Genomic DNA, 15,014 nt, shown 5'->3' with positions numbered 1-15,014 from the left:
CAGTTTAGAATAAAAAATTATAAAAATAAAGGACAGTGAAAACAGTCGGACGGACAGTGGCACAGTGCTCATTCATTAAATGCAAAGTAAAATAGATGTGTTTTGAGTCTGGATTTGAATGTGACTACTGTAGGAGCACATCTGATCTCTTCTGGAAGCTGGTTCCAGCTGCGACTGGCATAATAGCTAAAAGCAGACTCTCCTTGCTTAGAGTGAACCCTTGGTATTTCTAGCTGATGTGATCCTAATGATCTGAGTGTTCGTTTGGGTTTATATTCATTGAGCATATCTGCAATGTATTGAGGTCCTAGGCCTTTGAACAATTTATATACCAGTAGTAATACTTTAAAATCGATCCTATATGTAACTGGCAGCCAGTGTAAAGACCTGAGGACTGGTGTGATATGATCATATTTTCTGGTTCTGCTGAGAATCCTGGCCGCGGCGTTCTGTACGAGCTGCAACTGTCTTATGGTCTTTTTGGGAAGGCCAGTGAGGAGTCCATTACAATAATCCATCCTGCTGGTGATGAAAGCATGCACTAGTTTTTCTAAGTCTTGACTAGAAACAAAGCATCTAATTCTTGCAATATTTTTCAGATGATAGTATGCTGATTTAGTTATTGCTTTGACATGACTACTGAAGTTAAGGTCTGACTCTAGAGACACACCGAGATTCCTGACTTGATTTTTAGTTGTTTGACCTTTAGAGTGAAGGTACGCGTTTACCTTGAGAACTTCATCTTTATTTCCAAACGCAATAACTTCAGTTTTATCTTTGTTTAACTGAAGAAAGTTTTGGCACATCCAACTATTTATTTCATCAATGCATTGGAGCAGGGAGTCAATTGGGCTGTAATCGTTAGGCGATAGGGCTAAGTAGATCTGTGTGTCATCTGCATAGCTGTGATAAGAGATTTGGTTCTTTCTCATTATTTGGCTCATTGGGAGCATGTACAGGTTGAATAGGAGTGGCGCAAGAATTGAGCCTTGAGGAACTCCGCATGTCATGGACGTCCACTCAGACCTATGGTCTCCTATACTCACATAATACCCTCTTGCTTCTAAGTATGACCTGAACCATTTTAGGACTATCCCAGAGAGCCCCACCCAGTTTTCCAGCCTGTCTAGAAGTATGTTGTGATCGACAGTGTCAAATGCAGCAGTGAGATCAAGTAGTATCAGCACTGATAATTTGCCTGAGTCAGTATTTAAGCGAATATCGTTTATTATCTTAATGAGCGCTGTCTCTGTGCTGTGATGCGGTCGGAAACCAGATTGAAAATTGTCAAAGTATCCGTTTGAGCTTAAGAATTTGTTCAGCTGATTGAAGACAACTTTTTCAATGATCTTGCCTATGAAAGGAAGATTTGAGATCGGTCTATAGTTGTTTAATATGGTCTTATCAAGATTGCTCTTTTTCAGGAGGGGTTTGACAACACCAGTTTTCAGGGAGTTTGGGAAACTTCCAGAGAGAAGTGAGGCATTTACCACTTTTATGAGATCTACTTCTAAACAGTTTAACACACTTTTGAAAAAAGATGTGGGGAGTGCGTCAAGGGCACATGTTGATGTTTGAAGGTGTTGAACAGTTTCTTCCAAAACTTTGCAATCAATTTCTTCGAAATCAGACATAGTAACCACTTTGTCAGGTTGTGGTTGGATCTGTCTGACCCCAGCACTACTCGAGGATGTGCTGATCACCTTTCTGATATTATTGATTTTCTCAGAGAAAAAGAATGCAAACTCACTGCACTTGCTGTCTGAGAGCATTTCACTGGGAATCTGGCTTGGGGGATTTGTTAGTCTATCGACAGTAGCGAAAAGAATGCGAGTATTATTTAGATTTCTGTTTATAATATTTGAGAAAAAAATCTGTCTAGCTTTGCCTAATTCCATGTTGAAAGCATGGATGGTGTCTTTGTAGATGTTGTAATGGACTACAAGTTTTGTCTTTCGCCACATGCGCTCTGCTTTTCTGCATTGTCTTTTCATATTTTGCACTGCTGTCGAGTTTCTCCAAGGTGCTTTTTGTCTACCATTCTTCCTGACTTTCACAGGAGCAATATCATCAATTACACTTAACCTTTGAGTTAAAAGAATCAAGGAGAAAATCAACAGAGTCAGCAGATATGCTTGGTGTTAAAGATATGGCCTTCATAAATAGTACACTAGTGTTCTCATTTAAGCATTTCTTCTTGACAGACACAGATCTAACTTCAATGGCAGGAGAGATCAATATATCAAAGAAAATACAGAAATTATCAGACAGTGCTACATCCTTAATAATAATTGATGAAATATTTATACCCTTGCTGATAAGTAAATCTAGAGTGTGTCCACGATAGTGTGTGGGTCCATGTACATGCTGAGTCAGATCAAAAGTTATTAAAACTGTTTTGATTTCTTTTGCCATATTGTTTTCTGCATTATCTATGTGAATGTTAAAATCTCCAGCAATAGCAAAACAGTCAAACTCTGAGGAAAATATTGATAACAGTTCTGTAAACTCCTCAGCAAAGGCTGGAGAGTATTTAGGAGGTCGGTAAATAGTGATAAGTAAAATGCAAGGAACACCTTTTAACACAATACCCAGATATTCAAAAGACTGGTAGTTCCCAAATGATATTTGCTTACATTGATAGACATCTTTAAAAAGAGCAGCTACTCCCCCACCTCTCCTCATTGATCTGCAGACACTCATAAAATTAAAATTAGGAGGGGATGCTTCATTGAGAATTGTTGCACTGCAGTTGTCTTCTAGCCAAGTTTCATTTAGAAACATAAAATCCAGGTTGTATCTAGTTATTAATTCGTTGACTAGAAGTGATTTATTTTTAAGTGAGCGGATGTTTAAAAGTGCTAACTTAACCAGTCTTACTTTTTGTCCCCACAGTAATTTTAGTTTGACATGCAATAGGCACTAGATTAGATGGGTTTGCTGTGCGGCTTTTGAAGGCCTTAGACTTTCTATCATGTAATAGAACAGCAATAGAGAAAGATACAGGCACACTGGGTTCCCGCTTGTTCTGTAAACATTTGATAAAGTTGCTGTTGTCACAGCGGGGACCCGACACATATCACTGAGAGCTGGTATCAGTTGTTTTTGGTACACCTCGAACAGAAGGAAGAGGGTGTGTGCCCTGGCGTTGTGATCGAAGAGATCTCACAGGAGGAGGGGGAGCTGGGCCCGCCGGCTTTGGTGGTTGAGGAGCCAGCTGTTTTTTGACCGGTATACCACACAGTGCTCCTTTACATGTTTCTGTAAATCTGGGAGAAGACCTGTAATCAGCCTCATCTTACACTGTTTTTCCCAGGGAGAATAATTAGCCCCATCTGGTTTGCGGCCCATTCCGCTGTGAATATCAAATTCTTTCTCAAGTCTATTACGATTCCGGTCAATCTACGTTCCTACTCTCACCTATGGTCATGAGCTTTGGGTCATGACCAAAAGGACAAGATCCCGGATACAAGCGGCCGAAATGAGCTTTCTCCGCAGGGTGGCTGGGCGATCCCTTAGCGATAGGGTGAAAAGCTCAGTCACCCGGGAGGAGCTCAAAGTAGAGCCGCTGCTCCTCCACATCGAGAGGGGTCAGCTGAGGTGGCTTGGGCATCTGTTTCGGATGTCTCCGGAACGCCTTCCTGGAAAGGTGTTCCGGGCCCGTCCCACCAGGAGGAGACCCCGGGGAAGACCTAGGACACGCTGGAGGGACTATGTCTCCCGGCTGGCCTGGGAACGCCTCGGTGTCCCCCCGGAAGAGCTGGAGGAAGTGTCTAGGGAGAGGGAAGTCTGGGCATCTCTGCTTAGACTTCTGCCCCCGCTACCCGGCCCCGGATAAGCAGAATAAAATGATGATGATGAAGTCTATTACGATAGTCTGTGACTCTTTCTCCCTGTTTCTGTTTGCAGTCAGACATTTTCTCCCAGTTCATCCATCTCGGGAAAAAAACACCTATCCGTCCACACAGCGCCATGATTGTTAACCTGTATTGAGAATCCATGCCCCAATTATATGGGACATTCTGCACGGTCCAGTCTCCTTTCACCCTTCCCCATCCTAGCTGTAGTGCTTTCATCATTACCATTTCCATTTCAACTATATTTGGTTAATATTGTTCAAACATCTAGAGAAATACACGATTTAATTACTCTCCTCCTTCTTTTTCCGGGTTGGGGAGAGATGCGGCCACGTCTTTCAGGTCGGCAGGTGACCATGGGCGGTAGATGAAAATAGTTGGGGGCGTGTGGTCTTCACCTCCTGCAGATGGATTCACAACTTCTACCATCGGGTACCGACCTTCAGGCTGCACAAACGATGTAACGCTCCTAGTCCTCCCAGCATTTGGGGACGTTGCACCAAGGTCGGCCGTGAGCGAAGGATAAATCTTCCGGGCAGGAGGGGGACTATCTTGAGACAGCTTCGGTGGCATTTCTGCCCGTGATTCAGGAACAGCTGCAGACTTTCGCACAGCAGTATAAGAGGGAGGTCGGCCAGACGGAGGGCAGTCCAGGTCCACATCCACTCTAGTAGGAGAAGCCAGAACACATTAATCAGTAGCCCCTACACTACTCTGCCTAAATATTTTATCAGTCTCTTCTTTCCACATACCATAAGCTTTCCAATAGACTTTCCGTCTCCTTTTCTCTATTTTCTTAATTTTCCCCATCTCGTATTCCTCCAACTGCTCTTTTAACACATGCAACTGTCTTTGGCTAAAGCTGGCATTTTTCGGAAATCCCAAATACTCCCAGAGATACAATTGTTCACGTCCAAACACCATACTTATCTTTCATTATCTCTGCTGGCCCAATGTAACTACGAGGGACGTTTAATGGTTTACTGCCGCACTTACCCATGTTCAGAAAAAACCTGGCAAAAGAAAATTAACGTGGTGAAAAGCAAGATCTATTTGAATCTAAATAATGTGCCCTAACACATATACTTGCGTCCTACCACAAAAAGGAGCCCTAACCCTCGTGTACTTGCGCCCTAACGCAAACTAAAGTGTCCTAACACTCTTATCTCAATTAATGTGTTCTAACACCTGTTAATAGACCCGTCGGCCCGTAAGTGAGATAATATAACTGCAGATTAAAAAGTGCCCTAACACATATCCAATGGCCTAATCCCGACTGCATTGTGCTCTTACCTCCAAATTCAATTTCCACGGGAAACCTGTACTGATCAGGCACGAGTCTCAGCTCCAGTCAGGCACTCCTTCTCAACCCCTCTCTCTGGCCGTGCACAGTTAACCTGTTTGGAAAAATACTCGAACCGAGCAGGATTAGGATCCAGAACGAGCACCCCAAAGTGTGATTTCTAAAGTCAAAACTATTTACGAAAATGGTAGACAGAGACAGACAAACTCAAATGCACAATAAACAGATTATTATTGCAAGGAGAGAATACACAGGTTACAAAGTAACCATGAATAATCTCTAAATTAACACAGGACAATCGTCAGTATTTAAGGGAGACAAAGGGTTGTGGTAAGAAGCAGATGCTGCCCATCTGTCTTATGTCAATACAACTCATTCCCTTTGTTCTATCACATATCCTAGGCTTCACACAAGGCACATGTTGTCCTCCCCCCACCTGGGTAACCTTCTTAACCCTTGAGGGGGACTTAAAGCATCTGGACAAACTACAAATATACACTAATGGGTTATACAGATAGGCAGATTTACGATTAACCCTATAATCTGCTGATACCAGTCAAGGATGTCCCCCAAATACCAGATCCCCCTCTCCCACATTTGTCTACTTATCTAAACATGGGGACTCAGTCCTTTAATCAGTAAGAATACATCAGTTTAAGAAATTTCCCTTACAGAGCAAAGACTCGAAGAGTTGATCTGACTCTTGGTTATTGGACCCTCCCGGAACCCGGCACTGTCTGTACTAGTGATTGACTAAATAAAGGTAGGAATTTGTAAGAGCTCTGTCACCTCTTAGTCTCTGTGTGGGTGTGATTGTCAAATACTTGATCATAACTCCTCTGCCTCTGAGCCACAGCCCTGTTTTTACTAGAGATAGTAGTCCGTGAGATTCCGCATTCTCCATAAATCAACCTTAGACCTAGAGACGATATCAGTTACCCCGTCAGGTCCCTTGCAGGCAACTGAGAGAAAGGGGTAGACACTATCGTCGGTGAGAGTGTGGGAGCAATTATAAGAAACTGGAAGACATACAAGACCGCTGATAATATCCCTCGATCCGGGGCTCCACGCAAGGTCTCACCATGTGGGGTCAAAATTATCACAAGAACAGTGAGCAAAAATCCCAGAACCACACAGGGGGACCTAGTGAATGACCTGCAGTGAGCTGGGATCAAAGTAACAAAGGCTACCATCAGTAACACACTACGCCGCCAGGGACTCAAATCTTGCATTGCCAGACGTGTCCCCCTGCTTAAGCCAGTACATGTCTAGGCCCGTCTGAGGTTTGCTAGAGAGCATTTGGTGATCCAGAAGAGGATTGGGAGAATGTAATACGGTCAAATGAAACCAAAATAGAACTTTTTGGTAAAAACTCAACTTGTTGTGTTTGGAAGAGAAAGAATGCTGAGTTGCTTCCAAAGAACACCATACCTACTGTGAAGTATGGGGGTGGAAACATCATGCTTTGGGGCTGTTTTTCTGCAAAGGGACCAGGACGACTGATCCGTGTAAAGGAAAGAATGAATGGGGCCATGTATCGTGAGATTTTGAGTGACAACCTCCTTCCATCAGCAAGGGCATTGAAGATGAAACATGGCTGGGTATTTCAGCATGACAATGATCCCAACCAAGCGTGCCGCACAAGCCCTGAAAAGTGAAGCCAAAACGTCTCGATCGCCCCCTGGTGAGTGGTCCTAGTATAGGTCATAAACCCCGCCTCCCCATGTTATTCAATGGGACGCGAGACCAACTAAACAATTAAATTACCCTTCAAATATCTTTTTTCCGAAGCTGGATTCTGTCATTTACTGTAGTTTGTATCACGCTAATGTAAATTCAAGAGTTTGTTTTTAAAATAAGTTGGTTTTTAGTTAGTTATTTAATGCTCTAAAAACGGTGGTGTGAATTCGTGATTGACAGCTGTGATTGACAGCTATCTGAGCCTAGGAGCCACTGAAGCGCCAACAGGCTTTTTTCGCGAACTTCGGAGGACTAAGGAGATTGGAGCTTTAAATTTAATCTCTAAATTTCTATAATTTCTATAATTTCACACGGACATAATGGGTTGTTCTGCAGTAGATTGTGCTAACCGATCTGGCATTTCCAATTGATCTTTGAATTTTTTTCGGTAAGTTAAATTTATAAGCTATTTAATTAGTAAATACATGTAATGGGCTAGCTAACATTAGCTAAAAGACAACAAGCCTCGTTAATAGCCATGTTAATAGCTAGCAGGTGATCGTTAGCTAGAAGTTACCAATCATTTTTGTATTAGGCCTATTCTAAATTAAGGATAAACATGATGTAAGTTAAGCTATAACATATCGTCTAGGTTTAACAAGCAAAGGTTGTGCTGTACTTGGACTTGATTGAACTCTGTTTAAATGTGTGGTTAGTAGGCTACTTGTATTTGCCTTATTTTAATGAGGTTGGAGTGGAACGGAGCAGGACTCCACTTCCAAAACAGTGCAGCGTGTGCTTGCGATTGATTACGGTATGCGCATTCTGCGAGGGAGAGTGAGGGCGGGGCACAGGGGTGGGGCCGTTGATTTCGCGGCTTTACGGCTTTACTTCCTGCTCGCTACTGCGCATAACTACTGCGCAGAACTGGTCCCAAGATCGCTATCTGCGCAGACGCAAGTCCAAGATGTCAGCGCCATATCGGGACACTGGCGGCTTCAGTTTTCACCAATGGAAAAGAGCGAAGGGGCGTCGTCCATTTTTTTTTACAGTTCCAAACACACCGCCCGGGCAACAAAGGAGTGGCTTCGTAAGAAGCATTTCAAGGTCCTGGAGTGGCCTAGCCAGTCACCAGATCTAAACCCCATAGAAAATCTTTGGAGGGAGTTGAAAGTCTGTGTTGCCCAGCGACAGCCTCAAAACATCACAGCTCTAGAGGAGATCTGCGTGGAGGAATGGGCCAAAATACCAGCAACAGTGTGTGAAAACCTTGTAAAGACTTACAGAAAACATTTGACCTCTGTCATTGCCAACAAAGGGTATATAACAAAGTATTGAGATGATCTTTTGTTATTGACCAAATCCTTATTTTCCACCATAATCTACCAATATATTCATAAAAAATCCTACAATATGATTTTCTGGATTTTTTTCCTCATTTTATTTCTCATAGTTGAAGTGTACCTATGATGAAGTATGATGATACTTTTTTGCCCCACTGTAAGTCCCCGCCATACTAAAAGATCTGATCTCTGACCCCTAAAAGATCTGATCCGTCCAGGCAGGGAATGCTGGGTGAGTGAACCGGTCCTAAATAAGCACAACTATAAATATTGTTGAGCGTTAGGAACCCCCGGGTGGCAACATAAAAAGTTCCTCCATCGGAGGATTGATCAATAGGACCGTTGCAGACTTAGGATGTGTATCATAAGCCAGGGTGGAAGTTAACTGACCTAGCAGTGGGTCAAGTTACGCCTTACGCTACATTCTAGTGCCTGGTAAACCGAGTTCGGTGTAATCCCTCCAAAGACGTAAAGATAATTGGCGCTGTCACCCGATTAAAACTGAGGTCTGATAAATAAAAGGAGGTAAGTTGATCAAATACAATATTAAATACAATATTCCTGCAGGTACCCGAGACCTGTCGCAATTAAGTCAGACCCGACCAGATCCGTGAAAAGATGTTGGACCCAGAACTGCTCGGGTCCCGGGTCGGATCTCGGAATTTCGGGTCTGGTAGACCTTTGAAGACCTCTACTTGCAAACGAAACTGTTGTTCCTACTGTTCAGATTTGTTGTGTAATTAAGATTTATTAATACAAGTAAAATGGGCACTGATTATTTGGCAATCAAAACATTATTTTTTTTTACATGTAAGTGGTTTTAGTTAATGCTCTCTGCCATTTACCAGAGCACATGCATAACGATTTTAATGACCGCATACTAACATAAATAGTGTCCTGATTAGGCGGAGGTATTCAATATAAGTACATTGATTTTCAGATCTTTTAATATCAACACTGTATTCATCACAAAGCAAATTATACACCTTTCAGTAAAAAAGAATGGTAAGAGATTGAAAGAAATAATCCATTGTGACAGTCATGTCTTTGGAGCTTAGAAATTTCTGTCTGAATCTGCATTTATGATCCAAAGCTTTTATCACCACGTTGTTACACAAATGGCATCTAGATGTAGCATATCTAGATTTAGTTTTATCCAGAATTTGCTGACTCAAGCAGTGGTTTAGCAGTAGTGGAAATTAATGTAATGGAATTGTTTTTTCTCTTCCATGCCTCTAGCTCTGCAATGGCGGTTCGGTGACAGATCTGGCCAAAGGCATGCTAAAGAGAGGAGGCAGAATGGACGAGTCAATCATTGCCTACATCATCCATGAAGCCCTCATGGTTAGTGCACTTTACATGGTGGATGGATGTATGAAAGACATACAGAGCAAAGACATGTACAGAATGAACAGTTTTGAGGGAGTAAGACTGATTATACATTATACGACCCTATTCAAATGATTATTACCCTATTACTGCATCTCCACTCTCATCACCAGGGTCTCCATCACCTGCATATCAACAAGACCATCCACCGTGATGTAAAAGGCAACAACATCCTGTTGACCACCCAAGGAGGGGTAAAGCTAGTGGACTTTGGTATGCCATGTGTGTCTGTATGTTTGTACATGTTTTACTTTAGGATTTGATGCAGTCATAACTGTGTCTGCTACTTTAGGTTTGTCTGTTAGTTCTCCCAGAAACTTCATAAAACACAATAGACTATAAATACACTATTCAGGAAACCTTTAAAATCTATTAAATTCTTGTAGGTGATACAATTTCTTACAAGCTTGTAGGTGATACAACCGTTACACACCAAATATTTGTTTCCCAGTTATCTTCACACAAAATGTGTGAATCTTCCTACAAATGTTGCCAATTCCAGGCCAGTCACAAGAACTTAATTACTCAACACTACACTCCAAAGCCAGTTCATGTTGCGACTTTTCACGAAGAGGAACCGGAAAGGAACTATCAACAGTCAAGGACAGTTTGAATCCTGATTGGCAACAGCTCCAGCATGGGCCATTCCCCTACTCTTTCCTACTTTTTGTTTACAATTATAAAAAGAAACAGATGTTCAATTGTTTACAAAAGGTGTAACAACAGAATGTTCTATGAAATATACAAACAATTTCTCCGGATAACAAAAATACATGATACTTATTGTTATTATATTTTATTAAAGATAGAGCAAACAGTTAATTTAGAAGTGAAAACGTATACTTGCAGTTTCATTCATGGCAATGCTATCAGAGAAAATAACTAAGACAAATGACTCAAACAATTTAACAGGATAACAAGAAAATATGTTACCTAGAGTGAAAACAGCAATATAGCTTTGGCACAATAGAAATGCAGCAAAAGAGATTAAAAACAAATAACAAACAGTATTAAGTAATGAATACAAATAACTAAACACAAAGATAATACAAATAAATAATTTGTGCAAATATAGTAAAATGGAGAGAGTTTAAAAAAGGACTGTTTGTGTTTACACACAGTCTAACAGCTTTCAGATAGTTGACTTTGAGCCTGTTGGAATGTTAGCTCAAGCTTCAATAGACTCTGTACATCCAGATGTATGTAAATGAATGGTGGGGGTATGGTCCTGAATAATGTGTCCATTTCAGACAATGCTTTGAGTAGATTCCCTGGAATGAGTCAATCTAACACCCATGAAGCAGTTGTGAAGAGTCACTTAAAGAAAGTCTCCAAGAAGGCGATTGTCTTAAAAGCTTACACAATGCCAAACGACTTGTGCATCCCTAGTTGTAATGTACTGTACATAGCAGATCATACTGAATTTCTTATGGGAGCTGCACTGTTTCTTTTTTGTGCAGGTGTTTCAGCCCAGTTAACAAACACTCGTCTCCGTAGGAACACTTCAGTAGGAACACCATTCTGGATGGCTCCAGAGGTAGGTCTCATTCCTGTTACCTCACTAAACTCATAAGCTTTGATAACACCTACAGCAACAATGTGCAACAGAAGATAATTCATTTCCAGTGATTAGATTAGAAAATGACTTTGTCATTGAATAGTTCGAGTACAGTACAATGAAATGCAGTTAGCATCTAACCAGAAGTGCTAACAGAAGAAGATGCAGGAAATATACAAGTATTAGGTACAGTTTATGTTACAAGTAGAATGTATATGTGTGCAATGAGGGCAAATACAGTGCAAATGGCAATTCAAAATGAGCAATGAAGGCACATAGGGGAGAGCCAAAAATGTAAACGTTTTAAGTATACGTATGTAGAAGTGGGAAATGAATGGTTGCGCAATGAGGCACATGCAAGTACAATGGCACTTCTAAATGTGCAGTGCAGGCAAATTGAAGGTGCCAAGTGTCACAGCAATGAGGTTCCTGAGGTAGGCACGCACAAGTAACAACTGAGAACTTACCATACTTTGCAAGGCACTGTCAGAGTCCAGTAGTAAAAGGGAGTAGTACAACAAGGTCACTGAAAGGCAGTCGTATGCGGTGGGCGGGTGGGTCACAGAGTTCAGCAGGGTTACAGTAGATGGGGGGAAAAAACTGTTCCTCAGCCTGCTGGTGCGAGAACGGAGAGACCTGTACCGCCTGCCTGATTGTAGTAGAGGCAAACTGTTTGTGGCATGGGTGTGAAGGGTCTGATGATGTAGCACACCCTAACCATACACCGCTTGCACTGGAGGTCTACGATGGTTGGGAGCTGGGCACCAGTGATGTGCTGGGTGGTTGTCTTAACTGACAGACTGGGGTCTGTTAGTTAGGAAGTCCAGAGTCCAGTTTCAGAGAGACGGGCTGATCCCCAGGTTATGGAGTTTGTTGACCAGCTTAAAGGGGATGACAGTATTGAATGCTGAGCTAAAGTCTATGAATAGCATTCTCATATAGGTGTTGGTTTTGTCCAGGTGGGTCAGGGCCGAGTGTAAAGCTGTGGAGATGTTCTCTGTAGACCTGTGATCCTGTGTTGGGGGAGGCCGGACATAAGGTGGGCTAGAACTACACTTTTAAAGCTGTGAGCACCTGTCTATGACTCCATCAGGACCAGCAGCCTTGCATGCATTCACCCTGCTCAGTGCAGGTGACACATCTGCATTGTATAGTCTGGGGGGTCATCTTGGGGGACTTTTTGTTGTCCCTGTTGAAGGGACATCCAGGGGTATGAAGACAGAAATAACAAATAAAAACGCCTGCACCTAATCATCAGGTATACCACATTGGTTGAGCAGTGACTCCTGGTTAAGTTAGTGTTTGTACACTATGTTTTGTTTACATAAAGGCACAGCCCACCTCCTCTGGAGTTGAGCCCGGAGGCCTCCACACTTCCCAAGCTTTGGTTTACAATCTCAATGCCGTCTCTGGGCACTTCCAGTTGGCGATGTGAAAAGCATCTCCTGAGGCGTCTTCACAATCTTCGGTGGAAGTTGGAAGCTGGAGTTATTGTCGACTGTATAGAGTGTATGCTAGGCTGTACTGAGTGAATAAACTGAGAACTATTAATTAAATTACTGGAACACTTATGGCGTCAATTTCCCACTTAAATGAACAAATTCAATAAATAATAATAAAAGTTCAAAAGAAAATACTAAAATATTCAAAATATAAAATATCTCCAAAAATAAGTACTTCAACTTATTATCAACTTTTTTTTTATCAACTTTTTTGCACTCTTTTTTAACATGAAAGGGCGGGATGTGTGGGTTGGGGGAGTCGAATATATTACGCCTTGATTGGTTGACTTGTTTTTGAGGGTTGTTTCTTCCTAACCAATAAAAGTGCAGCTTGTTCTGGTATTAAGCGTCAAACATTTCACTGAAGTGCTGAAGAGAAGACTAATGTAGCAAAGACTCAACATGGAAAATCATCAGGTACCAAACTCTGGCCAACAGGTATTTAATGTTTTTCTATCTAGTTGCACTGTTTTCATTAAATGTTTTAGAAAATACTTTAATTGTTCGTTCGTTATTATTTACCTGTGTAAGTTATGAAGTATGTCATTAGCTAGTTACTAATTTAGTAAATAGTAAAATGGAATTAAAAGTCCACATGCTTTTATCTACTGACTGTAGCTAGCAGCAGACAGTAAAATTATGTTTTTTCGCTAGCTTTGTTGAAATTATGTCAGGTTGGAATACAGTCAATCCTGATAGACATGATTTCATGTCCTGGACAAGCTTGCTATTTATTAAGAAATATATATGTTTCCCAAATCGCTAAATGCTTATCTTTCAGCCCCTATAGCAAACTGATGTAAATGTTGTATTCAGGGATAGTTTCCTCATCTCTGTGCTGACTATTAATCAGGGTGTTTTATACAGTAGATCAAGAAGTGCAGGGTGTGTAAAAAGCTGAATTGTGGTTAAAGGATACTATGCACCAAGCTATAGCCAGCTCAAAGTTAGTGGAAGGAAGATAAAACAACAAACCTCTCTTGTTCTAATGAAAAGACAAAATCTCTTTCTTCATTTGCTGGACCCTTTTAAAATATATATATATATATATATATATATATATATATATATATATATATATAATTCCTTGCAGGTGTTGAGGAGACACATTGTGAAGAGGTTCCTCCACAGATCACAGCAGGCCATGCAAAGCCTTCCTCTTGACTTTGACTACTTATGGTTTGTCGGCACCAATGAGATGATATTCATAAGCTCACATGAAAATCAGGTAGACTTGCCTCAAGAGGTAGTGCTTGGTCTTTCCGAACTTTGTAGCCTAGTCAACAAGCAAATGGAAGAAAGATGTGATCCATCAGTTGTTGTTGATGATTTTGGTGGTGTAGTGGGACTTCCAAAACTGTCTGTGTCAGAACATCATATTTGAAGGCTGAATGGACCTACCGGGTGATTTGCATTGCTAAACTGCTTGGCATCTCAACACGAATATGGTAACACAGTTAGGTGAGCATACTGCCAAATGACTGATGAGGAGCTGGACAGTCAACCACAATAAAGACAAGTTCACCATACATAGTTTACAGAATGATGAGAGGACGTCTGAAAGCACTGGTCCATCAAGTCTAGTGGAGCTGGATGTGGGACTCAATGCCTCATGTTGATGCTACAGGAATGCGGGAAATAATGACCTGACTTGGATGTGTTTTCAGAAGAACTTACTCTGTTCAGGGTCATCATTCCCTGATGCACGTGGACACCAACCACAAGTTGATTAGGTCAGCCCAAAAAAATTGCTTGTGCAATGATGCCTTTGATATGTCACAAGCAACATTATTAGATTAGATTTAGATTAGATGCAAATGTATTGTCATTGAACAAGTACAAGCACAGTACAACAAAATGCAGTTTGCATCTAACCAGAAGTGCAAATAGAGGAGAGCAGTATTAAGTATATGTATGTACAGTTAGGGAAAAACGTATTTCATTCCCTGCTGATTTTGCACATTTGCCCACTGACAAAGAAATGATCAGTCTATAATTTTAATGGTACTGTAGGTTTGTTTGAACAGTGAGAGACAGAATAACAATAAAACAATCCTGAAAAACACATGCCAAAAATTAGTGAAATAAGTATTCGGCCCCTCTGCAAAACATGACTTAGTACTTGGTGGCAGAACTCTTGTTGGCAATCACAGAGGTCTTGTAGCTGGCAACCAGGTTTGCACACATCTCAGGAGGGATTTTCTTCCACTCCTCTTTGCAGATCTTCTCCAAGTCATTAAGGTTTGCGACTGATGTTTGGCGACTCTAACCTTCAGTTCCCTCCACAGATTTTCTATGGGATTAAGGTCTGGAGACTGCTTAGGCCACTCTAGGACCTTAATGTGCTTCTTCTTGAGCCACTCCTTTGTTGCCTTAGCTGTG

At 41.4% G+C, this 15,014-nt stretch overlaps 1 protein-coding gene across 4 annotated transcripts in view; it reads left to right on the top strand.

The window, feature by feature from the left end:
* The window catches only part of myo3a (myosin IIIA), a 279,588-nt gene that overhangs the window by 64,225 nt on the left and 200,349 nt on the right, over positions 1-15,014 (top strand). For all 4 annotated transcript variants that reach the window (XM_029116287.2, XM_029116285.2, XM_029116286.2 and 1 more), the window contains exons 4-6: positions 9,423-9,527; positions 9,686-9,785; positions 11,033-11,109. In XM_029116287.2, coding sequence (XP_028972120.2) covers positions 9,423-9,527; positions 9,686-9,785; positions 11,033-11,109 — 282 coding nt within the window. The remainder of the gene's footprint in view (positions 1-9,422; positions 9,528-9,685; positions 9,786-11,032; positions 11,110-15,014) is intronic.

Source organism: Esox lucius, chromosome 21 (assembly GCF_011004845.1).
Source record: "Esox lucius isolate fEsoLuc1 chromosome 21, fEsoLuc1.pri, whole genome shotgun sequence".
Classification (NCBI taxonomy): domain Eukaryota; kingdom Metazoa; phylum Chordata; class Actinopteri; order Esociformes; family Esocidae; genus Esox; species Esox lucius.
The sequence above is the reverse complement of the archived record's forward strand: the minus strand, read 5'-3'. Positions and strand labels throughout refer to the sequence as shown.